The sequence below is a fragment of the Sapajus apella genome, unplaced genomic scaffold (genome assembly GCF_009761245.1).
Source record: "Sapajus apella isolate SASKATOON/1434 unplaced genomic scaffold, GSC_monkey_1.0 scaffold2, whole genome shotgun sequence".
In the NCBI taxonomy this organism is placed as follows: Eukaryota; Metazoa; Chordata; class Mammalia; order Primates; family Cebidae; genus Sapajus; species Sapajus apella.
This window is the reverse complement of record NW_022436942.1, coordinates 7,587,452-7,603,379: the sequence shown is the minus strand read 5'-3', so window position 1 is coordinate 7,603,379 and position 15,928 is coordinate 7,587,452. Positions and strand designations below refer to the sequence as shown.

Genomic DNA, 15,928 nt, shown 5'->3' with positions numbered 1-15,928 from the left:
TTTAGCGCCAAGATTTACGGCATAAAGAGTAGGCACATATACACAAATCACAAATGGCATAAGTGTCACTAAGAAATGAGGAAAAAAATCATGCACCTACAGAGATAAAAGAAAGTAAATGAATAGAAAAAGGAACTCTCTGGTTTCTTCTTCAGAATAAAATGCTTCCTATGGACTTTTTATTATATGATGCTATTATATTACAAATTATAGTATATAATTACACTATATTATTAATATACTTTTATATTAAGATTAAATTATCTTAATGGCAAAACAAGGCAATTACTTTTGCATCAACCCAATTAATAGTTTACCTACTGTTTTGGTTTTTTTCTTTTTTTCGAGATGTAGTCTTACTCTTGTCACCCAGGCTGGAGTGCAATGTTGTGACCTCGGCTCACTGCAACCTTCACCTCTTGAGTTCAAGTGATTCTCAGCATCCCAAGTAGCTGGGACAACAGGCACGTGCCACCACACCCAGCTAATTTTTTTATTTTTAGTAGAAACGGGGTTTCACCATGTTGGTCAGCCTGGTCTCAAACTCATGACCTCAGGTGATTCGCCCACCTTGGCCTCTCAAAGTGCTGAGATTACAGGAATGAGCTACCATGCCGGGCTACATACTGTTTTCTCATTTTAAAATGCAAATAAGTGTATAGTGTTACACTAGATCACCGTGTCATATTCTTATAAAAATAGATGGAATCACAGAGAGTTACTATCAAAAATGTATAATCTGTAAGACAAAAATGTTGGTAAGCTATGTTCACATTACCAAACTATTTATTACTGGAATTATATAGAAAATTTTAAATCACAGAAAGATATTTGTAGTGTCAAACTTAGATAAACTTATGTAGATTTGAGTTTCTAAACTATTGTTGCATACTTTAATTTATTCAACAAACATTGCCATATAGACCTTAAACTGTGTTTAATGTCCACAAAAAGGAAAAGAACGTAAACTTGTGAAAGATAGCCTTCTAAAAATCTGAAATACAAATACATTTATAGTCAAAATAATGATAAAGTTTGTGAAATGTGGTGCAGGAGGTTGTGGAAGAGTGAAGATACTATTTTTTTGTCCCCCAGCTTCTAAATCCCCCCATCAACATTTTCCTATTCTTTTTCTGTCTTGCAAACACTTACATCATAAAATGGTGAGATTTGGCATCTTTTATAAAAAGATTATAATAATTTTTGTCTATTTGCATTTCCTCTTTTATAAACCCCAGTTCATACATTTTCCCCATGTTTGCTTTTACTTTTTCATTTGCAGTTCTCCATTTTACATTACAGTTATAAAGCTTACCTCTCATATATGTTTCAAACATGTTCTCTATTTAAAAAAAAAAAAACTTATTTATGGTATTTTTTGGCTTTGTGTAAATTTGTACTATTAAAGAAGTAGATCCTACAATGTTTTTCCATTATAGTTTCTTGGTATTGTTTGTCTTTTTAAAGAAGTTTTTCTTTAACCTAACATTATTTTTCACATTTTTTTGTATTTTATTTTAAAATTAAAATCCCTAATGGATTGCTCTTTTTCATCTTTGAATGTGGCATTTGCGGGAATATTACTCTTTTCTTGCTGAATGGGGATCTAATTATTATTGTCAAATCATTTATTAAACAAGCTATACTTTCTCTGCTGAGCAAATTCAAGGAAATGCAATTGAAAAATAGCACAGTACTCTTATTCTTTTCATATAGCAAATTAAAAACTTTTTTGAAAGAGTTATCACGCACAGTAAAATGAGGTGGAGAAGTGATGGGATTGTATATTGTGGTATACAATGTTTCTGTCATTCCACTTTTGGAAATCCATTCTGCAGAAATAGATGTTGTTATCCAAGCAGTTATGGACTAACCATGATTTAGATATACATGCTGACCTAGAGGGACGTCCATCGTTCATAGTTAAATGATTACAGCAACAAGTCAAGATATGTATATAATGATGATCCTATATTTGTGAGCAAAAGTTATGGGAAGCATATGTACATAATTACATAAATCATGTATGTTTTACATGAGTATAGCAAGAAATGTAAAAAGTTATGCACAAAATTGACTTTTTTATATACTATTCTGTTACTTGGCTTGGAAAACATAATGTTCTCATTTTTGAATTTTAAAATGTGTGAGTGTTAAGTGTGTAGATGTTTATGTTACAGACAACTAATGTTCTACGATTTCAGGAGAGAGAGAAATGTGAAGAACACGGGGTTTGATCAGAATTTGAAGGATGGTTGTGGAAGAACTGGATAAACAAAAAGGGACTTTCCAGGCCAATAACAAGGCAGGAGGAAAACATTATCCAGAATCACTTAGATGTACTTCTAACGCTCCAGGCCACTTGTAACTACATATTTGAAAACTCAAAATGTAGATCTGTGTCTGTGCATGCACAAACAAACAATATTATTACTACTGCACAAAGTAAATCCTGCATGAAACATAATTGTCATTGCTATCAGGAATGTATAGACAAGATAATTAGAAAATCCAAAGAATCTTATATTTATTACTAAGCATTAAATCTCCTTATAATTTTCCAAGGAAAAGCGACTGAATTATAGCCCACAACAACCCAAATAAATGAAGGACTTTTACCTTAGCATTCACCAACATCACTGTTCATTGTTGCTTCCATAAGATCATCAGATTTTTTTTTAATTACATATTGCGTAGCCAGTATGAATAAAGCACCTCAAACGCATAAGCTGGAGTTTCTTGTTCATCAGAGAAGCAGAGTTGTAAATAAAAGGATCTTTATTTACGTAAGTTCTAATCCTTTGGTTAAGTTTCTTTGGCTCTGATGGTTGCATAAAACAGGTTATAATCTTGGCAACAGGTTCTAAGATTACCGTAGTCACTTGGAACCAGAGGCTCCTCCTTGCTGTTTTTTTGTGTGTTTGTTTGTTGTTTTTTTAAACAGTTAACTCTTACGTGGCCTTGGCTCCAATATCCTGTTGAAAAACCTCAGTAATGGCTGAGCCTCAGTTTTCTCAGGTTTTTTGTTTGGTGATTACGACAGCTTTAACCAGTCTCTTGTAAATCAAAGATAACATGTTAATTTATTCATTGAGTAAATTGACACACATGTATTTGAGCATGAGTTCAATTTTCAGTGTAGTTGGATAATCTAAGAAAACATGACACCAAAATGAGAATAAACTTGGAAGCAGAGTTGATGTAGACAAGGATATTTATTTCTATGGGATGCCACTGACATTTTTGAACAGCAGGCTGAGATGCAAAAACCAGTGTCTACAGATAATTCTATCAGTAACTTTCTAGCTGGATTGGATGAGTAAAAGATTAGGGGCTATGTAAAGTAATTAGGTGGTCACATCCAGGTGTAATTTGTAATGGAGTGACTAAAATAGTTGGATTGATTTTTTTAAATTTCATTTTATTTTAAATTCCAGGATACATGTGCAGGACTAGCAGATTTGTAACATAGGTAAACACGTGCCATGATGATTTGCTGCACCTATCAACCCATCACCTAGGTATTAAGCCCCACATGCATTAGTTATTTATTCTGATGCTCTCCTTCCCCCCGTTCCCGACAGGCCCCACTGTGTGTTGTTCTTCTCCCTGTGTCCATGTAGTCTCATTGTTCAGCTCCCACTATAAGTGAGAATATGTGATGTTTGGTTTTCTGTTTCTGCATTAGTTTTCTGAGGTTAATGGATTTCAGCTCCATCCATGTTCTTGTCTGCCTGAGAATATTATTTTTATATTATGCTCTTATTTCTAAGAACAATTTGGCTCACATTAAATTTAGTATCTTTTCCTGCAAATTTTAAAAATATTGCTTCATTAATTCTTGACCCCAGTGTTGCAATTAAAGAAACTAAGATTAATATTGTCTTGTCCTTTTGCATGTGAATTTTTCATTCTCTTGGGAAGTTTTTATGTATTTTCTTGTCTTTGTTAGTCTTGAATTTCACTATAGTATTTGTGCATGTGTTTATCAATATTACTGTTTTTAACATTCTATAAGCTCTTTCAGTATGAAGACTTGCAAAATATTTTAATTCTAGGAAGTTAGCACTTTTCCATTATCCTCCTCATCTCTTGGCTCCTCTTTTATATTTTTCTATTTTTTGTCCTTGGTTCTTCCTTCTGGGGGATTTTCTCTATCTGATATTCTCTTGCAATACCTCATTCCTCAAGCTTTATCCTTTCTGCTACTCATCCCATCTGCTGTGTTCATTATGCAATTATTTTTTATACATAATGGCCTCTCCTTTTTAGTGATTTATTGTTCTTTTCTCATATTGTTAACAATTATTCTTTTTCTTTTTCATTATGTTTATTACTTTAAATTTTTTTAACTGTTCTAATATTCTGAGTCTGTTTGTATCTGTAACCTAATCTGTTATTTTTCTATTCAGATGGCTGTGCTCTCAAATGTCTTGTTATTTGAACCTAGGAGCTCATTTTACTTTGAAAATATTGGCTAATCTGTCAAGCAATGCTAGGAAGGAAGACCAAACCTCATTTTCTGTCAGCTACAATAAAATCAGGAAAGGGAAATAATGGACCTTTGGAAATAGAACCTCAGGTGCGCACGCACACACGCACGCACACACACACACACACACACACACACACACACACACACACACAAGATAATAAATCACTCACTCTTCCAAAATAACCCTGCAGGACAAGTTTATATTTCTATTATTTATTCCCCAGGTATAAACATTATATCATTAGGAGAATTATTTTGTTTTTACTTTGTAATTCCCCAAACTTGAGAACAGAGCTAGCTTCATGGGTATGTACCACCTCCTCATGCTTGCTGAGGGTGTCTTGCTTAATTTAATTGTCTGCAGACTGTTCTTCCTTAGCTTTTCTTTTTTGTTTTGTTTTGTTTTGTTTTTAAGAGACAGAGCATTGGACAGGCTAAAAGGCACTGACTATTCACAGGAGCGATCCCACTACTGACTAACACAGGAGTTTTGAACAGAGGGCCCCACATTTTTATTCTGCACTGGGCATACTCATCACCAATGAAGGTGTTAACCAAGAAAAAAATAAGTCATTGAGTTCAGGAAACAAGGGCTCTTACTTAAAGAAATAATATTTCTGAAATGAGAATGAAAAGAAATTACCGTGCAGCAAAAATGGGACCAACAGTTTAATTGGATTGGGGAGGATAAATGGCTCTCAAAAGGAAATTTCCAAGGAAAAATCAGAACTAATATTTATTGAATGCATTAAGCTGGAAAGTTAAGTGTTTGAACTTGGTGATTGAGAATGTTGAGGGTTTGAACCTTCTGATGTAAGCTCCGTGAATGCAATAAGTAGCACACAGTCATACTCAACGTGTTCTTTTTCTATATTCCTGATATGACTTCGCTTTCTCTGGCAGATTTGGGAAAAAATTAGTACTAAAAACAACGAAAACTAAGCAAAGAGAAAAAGCAAGCCATTACAAGAAAAACAAAAATTGTATAAGAAATACAATTATACTACAATATGTGAATCAGCTATGAATAATATTTACATAGTCACAATTATATAAACATTGAATACTGATTTAATCAAAATTATAAGGACTATATTGAGATGTTTTCAAAAGGAGTATAAATATGCGGGAAAATATGTTACTTAAGAAAGCTTTTTTTAAAGTTACATCTTTCATCGTAGATTTAAAAAATTACATCTTTTGTAGTATTTGTGTATGTGTTTATCAATATTTCTCTTTTAACATTCTATAAGCTCTTTCAATATGAAGGCTTGCAAAATATTTTAATTCTAGGAGGTTAGACTTTTCTATTATCCTCCTTATCTCTTGGCTGTTACTTAGATTTTCTTTTAAAAAGAGGCAATACCAGAAGAAACTGAAAAATATTGAAAATAACTGCCTTAAAAGAGGGGAATTTGGAAATGGGTAAAAGTGACCAAGGGGATTATTCTTTTTGTTGTAAATCTTATAAAACCATTTGCATGCAATGTATACATGCATAATCTGTTAAAAGCCAATTTAAAATAAAATATAAAAAATTAAACCTATACAGAACTAACATACTCAATGACAAACATTATGTAGAAGGTGAGATTCAGTGGATATCAAGAAGTTAAATCATGAAGTTTCCTGAACTGTTTAGGAGAATAATCAAAACACTGATAAACTTTAGGTCTGCTTAGAAAAATATAATGTATGTGTGTATTAAAATGCAAGTATAATCAATAGAATTGTAGAAATAGAACACTGGCCTTTGCCTCCAGCAATAGTTCAGAGGAAAGTTCTGTGAGACTTTCCCACTACAGAACACAGCTTTTGTAAAGAAAACACACTTTTACAACACACCATTGGTCTCTATTGAGGTAGAGGAGGTCTAAAAATATCCTAAAACTTCATATCCTCATCCCCACACCTGACCTGCACCTGGGTTGCTCTGAAGGCTGAAGGCAAAAGCAATACTAGTATCTAGATGCTACACCTTAGGCCAGAGGCAACAAATGGAAGCTAAACATGAGATGTCTGCACTGAGCAAAAGTCTAGAGAAAAAATTCCATGTCAGTGGTGTCCCTGGATAACAGCAGAAGCAGAATAAAATCCTTCCTGTCTGGAGAAAAATGTTTCTCAATTTAGGTACATGATTAATATCAAATAATTAGCTCCAAAAACAATGGAAAGAGACAAATCTTTTGAGAGAAAAGAAATAGCAATCAGATTACTGAGAGCTGCAGATGTTAGAAATCTCAGGCACAGAATATTGAACAGTGATGGTATTAGCCTGTTTTCACACTGCTGATAAAGACATACCTGAAACTGGGTAATTTATTTAAAAAAAGAGGTTTAATGAACTTGCAGTTACATGTGGCTGGGGAGGCCTCACAATCATGACAAAAGGTAAAAGGCACATCTTAGATGGCGACAGACAAGAGAGAATGAGAGCAAGTGAAAGGGAAAATCTCTTACAAAACCATCAGATCTTATGAGACTTATTCACTACCATGAGAACAGCATGGCAGAAACTGCCCCTAGGAATTAATTATCTCCCACTAGGTTCCTCCCACAACACATGGGAATTATGGGAGCTATAATTTAAGATGAGATTTGGATGGGGACACAGCCAAACCATATGAGTCATGTATAAAAACTTAAAGAGATAAGGGAGTTTCTATTACTAGTAGTGATGGTCTAGAACAGGGGATTAGCAAACTACCACCTGTAGGCCAAATTTCGCTCATGATCTATGTTTGCATGACCTGTGAACTAACACTAGTTTTTATATTTTTTAATTATTGAAAAAAAATTAAGAATATTTAGTAGCACACAAAAATCATATAAAATGCAATGTGTTCTAGCTCTGAGAAGATTAAATAGATACCCTTTTCCCTATTTCTCCCACTATGTAAGACTAATAATTTGGGATATTACATATAAAATCAAACATAGGAGGACTCTGATTATTATTTAACCCAGAAATACCAATAGGCACAGACAAATAAAGCCCCTTTGATTTCTTTAGCCAAAGGACCAGGAAAGGGGCATCTTACCTGGACAGGAGACTTGGATAATAATCTCTTTACTCCTCCTAAAGATCACAGAAAAAACAAAAACAAACAAAAAAAACCTGTGGTTTCACTGCCCTTAATGCCAACAATGGTGGAATAAGGGACCTAGACATTGAGAGGCTACAACAAGGCAGTCCAAAATCTGCTCTCCATCTCCCTGCAGTTTTGTCAGAGGACTGAAAGTAGGAGCCAGGAACTTCATCCTTGCCGACCATTATGAGCAACTCTCTTATCCCATAACGTCTGTGGAGGTTACATGGTGAGCCTAAACTTCTAACCAGCCCAGCACCTTTTTCCTACTGGATGATGCCAGAGGAAGCCCTTAGTAAAGAGTCAGGATTTTCACCTTTGCCCAGTGGTAATGAAGCAGTTCCCACTGAGGAAACCACATAAAGAGCCAGAACACCCATCCCCTCCCAGTAATAAAGAGAAGGCCCCTACCTCCCACCCCCGCTACCGATGGAGGCCATGTGAAGAATCTGGACTTTAACCTTTATTTGATACTTAAGTGGTGGTGTCATCCATTGCCCTGCCAAAGTGATGTCAGAGAAAGCCAGTTTAAAAAGGTTTAACTATGAATACATACAATCACCAGCGTGAATCTTTAAAGCATTATGCTGAATGATGACTGATGTTTGATTCTTGCATACTAAGGTGTTCTGTAGCAAGGTCTTTAAACAATGCTCATAGCATAGATAACCCTTCAAAAGTAACAAAGCATGTAGCATAGCTAATTCCCTCATTAAGATGATTATCTAGAGTCTAGGTCATGAGTTTTGCAAGAAAGTCTGAGACAAGATCAGCTGTACATATTTTATCCTAAAAGCTTACATATTTTCTGGAGGGCAGGTGTGGGGATCCACTGTAACCAAATCAAAATTTCTGTTTGTAAGTCCCTATTAAATATCTCTTTCTGAGAAACTGGATTTGTCAGCGTTCCTTTGGCCTCTCAGCTCCCTCAGCCTTTGGGGGTAGGATTGCATATACACGCTCATCCAGGAACAACAGTGAGATTATTTCCTCTCCTTACTCCTTACCCACCCTCCAATTTTAAAGCCCCTGAAAACATCAGCTCTTAGTTAGGAGAAGAGCTGGAGCAAGAAAGCAACAAGAAATCAACGTGGTTTGCCTATAGTTAGGTAGTTAGGGGAAGCTTTAATTGAATGTGTGTCTGGAGTTTTGATAATAGGTAGTATCAGACTTTTTATTACCTGAAAATGATCAGATAAGCTAAATTAATAAGAATTTAATTTAGAGGAGAAAAATGCATACACAGGAAATGTGTTGAGGCATAAAAATGTTTCCTTCAATTCGTTCCCTATAAAGTCCAGCTTGTTCAGTAAATCAGTTATATGAACTAATGAAAACAAAGAAGAGGTTTTGAGTGCAAGATGAATCCAGGATGTACTCCTAGTGAATTGGCAAAAAAGTTGACAATGAGAAGATATCCAAGATGTTTCAGAGTAGATGATATGAGAGACAGACATTTGGGAGTTAAAAGCATTATAGGCTGGTCAAGGTTATGATCATAGATAAAATGCTTTAGACAGAGAAATATAGTCTATTCAACAGGGCACAGGCAGGCAACTTAACCATTAATCCTACTAAGAGGCATGCACTATGCTAGGAAGTTTAAATATGTCACCTCACATACGTATCAAAACAACTCTACAAAGTAGGTCTTACACCCACTTTGCCAATGAGGAAACCAGGCTCCAATGAGGTATGTAACTCACTGAATGGTCACACAGTAAAGAAATGCTGGTGCCACATTTGAACCTAGGTCATCTGACTCAAAAGCTATTAATCATTAGCTACTCAATGAAATGTCATTGTTCATTCCCAATTTTTGCAGTTCAAAATTAACCCAAATACTCCTATTCTAGATATTTCTAATATCAACTTGAAGAAGAACAGAAAACTAGATATTGATGATGGTTTAAAAGTTGGGGATGGCCAAGAGATTAGGTGTGTATGGGAATCAGATGTAAAAACATTATGGAAATAAATAGAAGAAGATAGCTTTATCTCCTTCAGTTTTTCCAGAGGAATCTTGAACTCTCCAACCACTTTTCTTTCTTTCTTCCCTTTTACTATCTCCTGTATTTCCCATGCTCATTTTTGCTGCTAAGCTTTTGGTTCTTGGGATATTTCCTACATGATTTGTCACATCTTCTTTTGAACCTATCCAAACGCTATGGGTCTTTGAGGTTCAATATAAATTCCACCTCTTCTTGGAAACTTTCTTTGCCAACTCCAGTCCTGGTATTCTTTTCCACCTATAAGCAAACACCATAATATTTAGCAACATACTGGTGTTTTCTTTGACTCCTCAGAAACAGTCACCAGGTTGATGTGCTCTTCACTCCTAACCTTGCTGACCAGAGCTAAAAGGGAGCTGAAGTTCTGTCTTTTCTGCTGCTCTGCTGCTTCTTGGCATTGGGCCTCTCTTATTTCTAGGTGACCAGTTTACTTTGCAATTGCCCTTTCTCCTAACCTGTACCTGTTGCTGCCCTCTCTGTGGATAACATGCTTCAAGTTACCTGTATCTTATTTTTAACCCACCCTACATCCTGTATATCTGATTTAATCAACATTAAGGTGAGATGCACTGCTAGTCTTTTCTTAGTGCTCTTCCCTGAAAGTTCTTTAACCCTTAGACATTTCTAAAAGTTGGATATTCGTGCTGGTGTATCAGGCAGCTAGGTTTTAAACCTACATCACCTTGACAAAAAGCCAGCCTTCAAAAGGGGAGGAAGAAAGGAAAGTGTGGAGGCATTACCTCTCACATTTGAGATGCCTCCTACTACTTTGCTTCCCTTCCCATAGACAATTATCTCCTTCCATTTTCCCTGGGAGCTTAAATTCCACTCTAGTATTCCCTCCAACTTTGATAAAGAGGAAACCCCTGTCACAATATACAGGAGGATCTTGATCCTGGACAACGAATCTAAAAGTCTTTAGAAGGACTTCAGGGCAGTTTCATACTCCACCAACTTCCTATTTCGTTTAGCACATTTTTGTTGAATATATACAACCTACTAAATATTGGAGATACGAACGGAGACAAAAAATAATCCCTGAGATTAAGTAAGGAGTTTATGGTGATGGTGGGGTCAGGCAGTAAGAAGTTACAATAAAGTGGGATAAGTCTAAGTTTAGAGGATGACAAGGTGCTAGAGAAATACGTAGCGAGGACACCTAGCTGTCTTGAGGATGTTAGATAAAGTATCTTAGGGGAAGCAATGGCTTCATGAAGCCAAAGTTTGATGAGTTAGCTAGGGAAAAGTAGTTGGGGAAAAAGATATGTGCAAATGCTCAGAAAGAAAATGGCATATCCTGGGATCTGCAAGTGTACTGTGGCCTGAATGGAAAACAGTGTGAGTGAGATATTGTGAAAACAAGCTGAAGCAAGATTAGATCTAAATGGGATAAAGGAATGTATTGCCTCCTCCTAGAAATGAATGCTTTGTTTGGTTGCTATACCAGTAACAAGAATTAGAAGCATTTATTAAACTGCTTACCATTTAACTTGGTAAATCAAAGAACAACAATTTTTATAGGTATCAGTAAGTATCTGTAATTAGATACATGGTGGGCTTTCCTGTTCATATACAATGGTTATTCTCAGTGTTTAAATAATTAAAGGTAATTACCAGTGTTAGAGTGAGTCATTTGAGAAATAATACCTTACCATTACAAAAAAACTCCTAGGGAAAGTTATATGAGACAGCAAAGATAAATAGTAAATAGTAAAATAATACGAATAGTAAACAATATAGTAAGAACAGTTCAAAATAATTTAGCAATTTTTTTGACCACCACACAAAAAAAATTACAGTAAAACTGAGACTGGGAATATTTCATTCAACCCTCACACATACATTGATTGGAAATGTAAAATATATGCATTTGTCTTGACAAAATGGAAAGCAACGGTACGCTATTACTGGAAACTTTAGCTGAGGTCAAAGTTGTAAATGAAAGGGATAACTTCTCAGAGAACAATTCAGTGTAGTATTGTTTTGCCTTGTCATGAAGAATTTTTGTGCTTCCACAAACAAAAAATATTGGACTATTAGGTGAACGTGGCAATCAAGTGGTTTTCAGAAGACTCTGTTTCTTCTTCTACAAAAATGACAGGAGTGGGGTCAGGATGTTCCCAAAGGCTCCTTCTACCAATAAGGGCATAATTTCTCGCAGAAACAAATAATGAAAACTTCATAACAATTCATTTATTTTATGAATGCTTTGTCCCTTGAGAACACTAGTCTATCTTTAGAGAAGGAATTTATCAAACTTCTTTGGGCAACCCATCTTCTTTACTTTTTTTTTATTTTTTGGTCTTCTCTTTGTCAAACGTTCATGGAGCAACTACATTCAGATGTAGTAATCGTAATGCAAAGCTCTGAAAACGAAGAGAGGCCTCGTAGCTTCCGAAACGCAGCTGGTAGCGGTACTCTAGAACACTAAGTCCGAGCACCCGTAGGTCGGATTCTTTGGATGAAGCACCGGAAGTGACCGCCTCGCGGCTGCTTCCTCTCCTGAAATCCAAAGTCCCGCTGCTCCGCCGCGATACTGAGTAAAACACTTGGCGTCCGACAGCATGGAGGCAGCGCGCCCTCCCCCAACTGAAGGGAAGTTCGTGGTGGTCGGCGGCGGCATCGCGGGCGTCACTTGTGCGGAGCAGGTAGGGCGGTGCTCAGGCGGCTCCACCTCTTTCCCGGACCCCAAAGGCCGTAGCGCTGGAGGCCTTCCTCCCGCCCCCTCCCTTTTTCTTCTTCCGGGTTCCTCTTTTGCTGTGCCGTTTTCTGCACCTCTTGCTCCCAGATTTTAGAAACTGTTTGATGGTTCTCAGATGATGTTCTTAGTACCGCGCTAGTTTTCTCTCAGGCTCAGAGAGAAGTGAGAATCAAACTATAACCGAGAAACCAAAGCTGGCTGATCCGTGCTCTGATCCTAATAATGCCAGAGCAGAGAAGAGGATTTTGCATTTAGACAGCAAATAGCAAATTCAGCCCCCTCCCTCCCTCCCTCCCTTCCTTCCTTCCTTTTTCTTTCTTTTCTTTCCTTCCTTCCTTCCGTCCTTCCTTCCTTCCTTCCCTCCCTCCCTCCCTCCTTTTCTTTTCTCTTTTCTTTTCTTTTTTCTTTTCTTTTCTTTTCTTTTCTCTTCTCTTTTCTTTTTTCTTTTTCTTTTTCTTTTTCTTTTTCTTTTTTTTACTTTTTCGAGACGGAGTCTCACTGTGTTGCCCAGGCTAGAATGCAGTGGTTTGATCTTGGCTTAATGCAACCTTCACCTCCTGGGTCCAAGCGATTCTCTTGCCTCACCCTCCCGAGTAGCTGGGATTACAGGCGCCAGCCACCATGCACGGCTGATTTTTGTGTTTTTAGCAGAGACGGGGTTTCACCATGTTGGCCAGGCTGGTCTGGAACTCCTGTGCTCAAGTAATCCGCCCGTCACCGCCTACCAGAGTGCTGGGATTGCAGGCCTGAGGCACCGCCCGCCGCCCTCAGCCTCTTTAGTTTCTAGATAGTTGCCAAGTTTTCAGTGCATCTTAACTAATTAATAAAGAATCCCATAGATAAGTTTTCTATACTTTGAACTCCCAAGATAGAAGATACTTTAGTAATGTTTTGTAAAACAATCAGCAAGGAATTAAATGCATATAGGGATTGCTTTTCTGATTATACTGAGTAGCCGGACCATGTATATTCATATACATGTGTGTATTTCAAAAATTTCTAGATTATTTTGTTGATGTAAACTAAAGATGAGCAATCACTCAAGTCTTAAGAAATAGTGCAAGAAATTCAAGTGTTTTCAACATTGGATGCGAATTTTCTGTTTACTCACTAAGTAAGCACACTTATGATCCAGGCACCATATTAAGTGCTGAGTGTTAAACTATGAACACCGTGAAATACCATACGAGGCACTCACAGCCTAGTGGAAGAGACAATATTGTATGTCTATGCTAGAAACATGATTGGTTATCTTAGGGGTGCCTGTGGAGTTAGGTAGGGAGTGAATTAGAGAAGAGGTATTTTTTTTTTAATCAAAGTTATTTTTAAAATCTCGTTATCAAAGAATAAAAGTTCACCAAGTATTCAAGAAAAGAAAGACATTCCAAAGGGAGGCTAACAATGTAATCTTCAGTGGAAAGGCGTGGATTATGAGAGAGCAATAAATCTTAAAGCATAGATCATAAGGAGTCTTATAAATCATGCTAAGAACTCAACAAGAGTTTACAAGTAGTGAAATGTTTTTGTGCAGCAGAGTAACTTGATCATATAAAAAGGTTTGAAAGATGGTTACAGTGTATTTGTGGCAGAGGCAGTTGGTTTGTACATCAAACTGGAGAGCCAATTTGAAGGTGATTTCAGTAGTATAAAGAAGTTTTGAGAACCTCACCTAGCAATGGAAACAGAAAGCAGGGAGATAAATTGCAGAATATACACAGGAAAGAAAGATGGAGAGAGTAATAATATTGTCAAATAATATAGAAAGTTCAAATAAAATGAGTAACAAGAATCGCATGGGTGTTGGGCACAATAGCTCATACTTGTAATCCCAGAACTTTGGGAGGCCAGGGTGAGAGGATTGCATGAGGCTAGGAGTTCAAAGCTAGACTGAGCAACACAGCAAGATCCCATCTCCATAAAAATAATTAAAGAAAATAAATAATCCCTTGGATTTTAAGGATCCATAGTTCCCTCAAACATGCTGTATCAGTGGTGTAGTAGGAATAGAAGCCAGATTATTGAGGATGGTGGTGCGAAGAACCAGACTTTGAGATAGGAAAATGCTTTCAGGTACAGAGTGAAGACAGAGGTTGTAGCTAGAGAAAAATAATGAAATATTAACCTATAAAGTTATACGTCTAAATTTTGTTGAAGTTATTATTAAAATGCCTTTATCATGCCACAATATGTACTGACTGGAAGAGGCAGAATAGGAGTGCCAAAGCACTTGGGGAAAGTCAGACCAAGATTCTAAGTGTTTAAGGGTTTGCTTTAATGTCATTCCATTGAAGACAAAGGAAATACTATTTTAAGATAAATAGAAGTTGGCTTAACTGTTAATTAGGAAGATAGTTTATTCTTATCCTCTGTATTATAACTCTAAATTGGTATACAAAATAGTTGAATAAATAAAGGATATTTCCTTATATCACTTTTCTTGCTCAGGAGATCTTTGTTAGTGGTTAGTGTAAATGTAGTATTTTATCAATATCAGAGTTTAACATTATTCACCATTGCCCCATAGATAAGGATAATGGAGACTGCGATGAGGAACAATGGGTTTTTAATTTTCTAGATTAATTACTGTATTAAAATTGCATTATCCTCACCCCCAAACCATGTATACTAATACTTAAGTAATTTGTCCTAATGTTTTCTTTCTTTTTAAAAATAAGTTGGCTACGCACTTTCCATCAGAAGATATTCTCTTGGTAACAGCTTCTCCTGTTATTAAAGCAGTTACAAATTTCAAGCAGGTAAGAACCTTTGTATAACTTCTTACTATTAATTTGAAAAAATTGCAATAGCTTGCATAGTAGTTAGGGTAATTGTGTATTTTTTTTAAATGCCAAGTAAAATTATGTGCTGTTCATCATGATGTTTTGATATATGTATACATTGTGGAATGGCTAAATCAAGCTATTTAATTTATGCATTATTTCACATATTTATAATTTGTTTGTGATAAGAACACTTAAAATCTTTTCTCCTAGCAACTTGCAAACACAATATATTGTTATTAACTCCAGCCACCATGAGTGTGAGGAGAGGTGCCGTACAAGTGTAAACAACCAAATCTCACAAGAACTCACCATCTTGAGGACAGCCATCAAGGCCATGAGGGATTTGCTCCCATGATTTTACCACCTCCCGCCTCCAACACTGGGGATTACATTTCAACATGAGATTTGGCAGGGACAGAAATTCAAATCATGTCATTATTTCATTTTGTTCTGGCCTATAAGGTTTCTCCTGAGAAATCTGCTGTTAGCCTTTTGGAATCTCCCTTATTGTGATTTGCTTTTTTTCCTCTTTCTGCTTTAATGATCCTCTTCGTGTTTTTGATTTTTGATAGTTTAATTATAATATGTCTTGGTGCCTTATTTGGATTGAATCTGATTAGAGACTTTTGACCTTTTGGTTCCTGGATATTTATGCCTTTCTCCAGATTTGGAAAGTTTTCTATTGTTATTTCTTTAAATACACTTTCTACTCCTTTGTCTTCCTCTTCTCCTTCTATAACTCCTATAACTCAAAGATTTGCTCCTTTGATGCCATCCTTTAAATTCCGTATTTCTACATTCTTTTTCATTCTTTTTTCTTCTTCCCTTCTGACTGTATATTTTCAAAT

At 36.2% G+C, this 15,928-nt stretch overlaps 1 protein-coding gene across 1 annotated transcript in view; it reads left to right on the top strand.

Moving 5' to 3' along the window:
- Nucleotides 1–12,034: 12,034 nt before the first annotated feature.
- The window catches only part of PYROXD1 (pyridine nucleotide-disulphide oxidoreductase domain 1), a 32,081-nt gene continuing 28,187 nt past the window's right edge, over nt 12,035–15,928 (top strand). The window contains exons 1-2 of the mRNA XM_032287717.1: nt 12,035–12,244; nt 14,973–15,053. Of these exons, the coding sequence (XP_032143608.1) occupies nt 12,161–12,244; nt 14,973–15,053 (165 nt within the window). The 5' untranslated portion in view covers nt 12,035–12,160. The remainder of the gene's footprint in view (nt 12,245–14,972; nt 15,054–15,928) is intronic.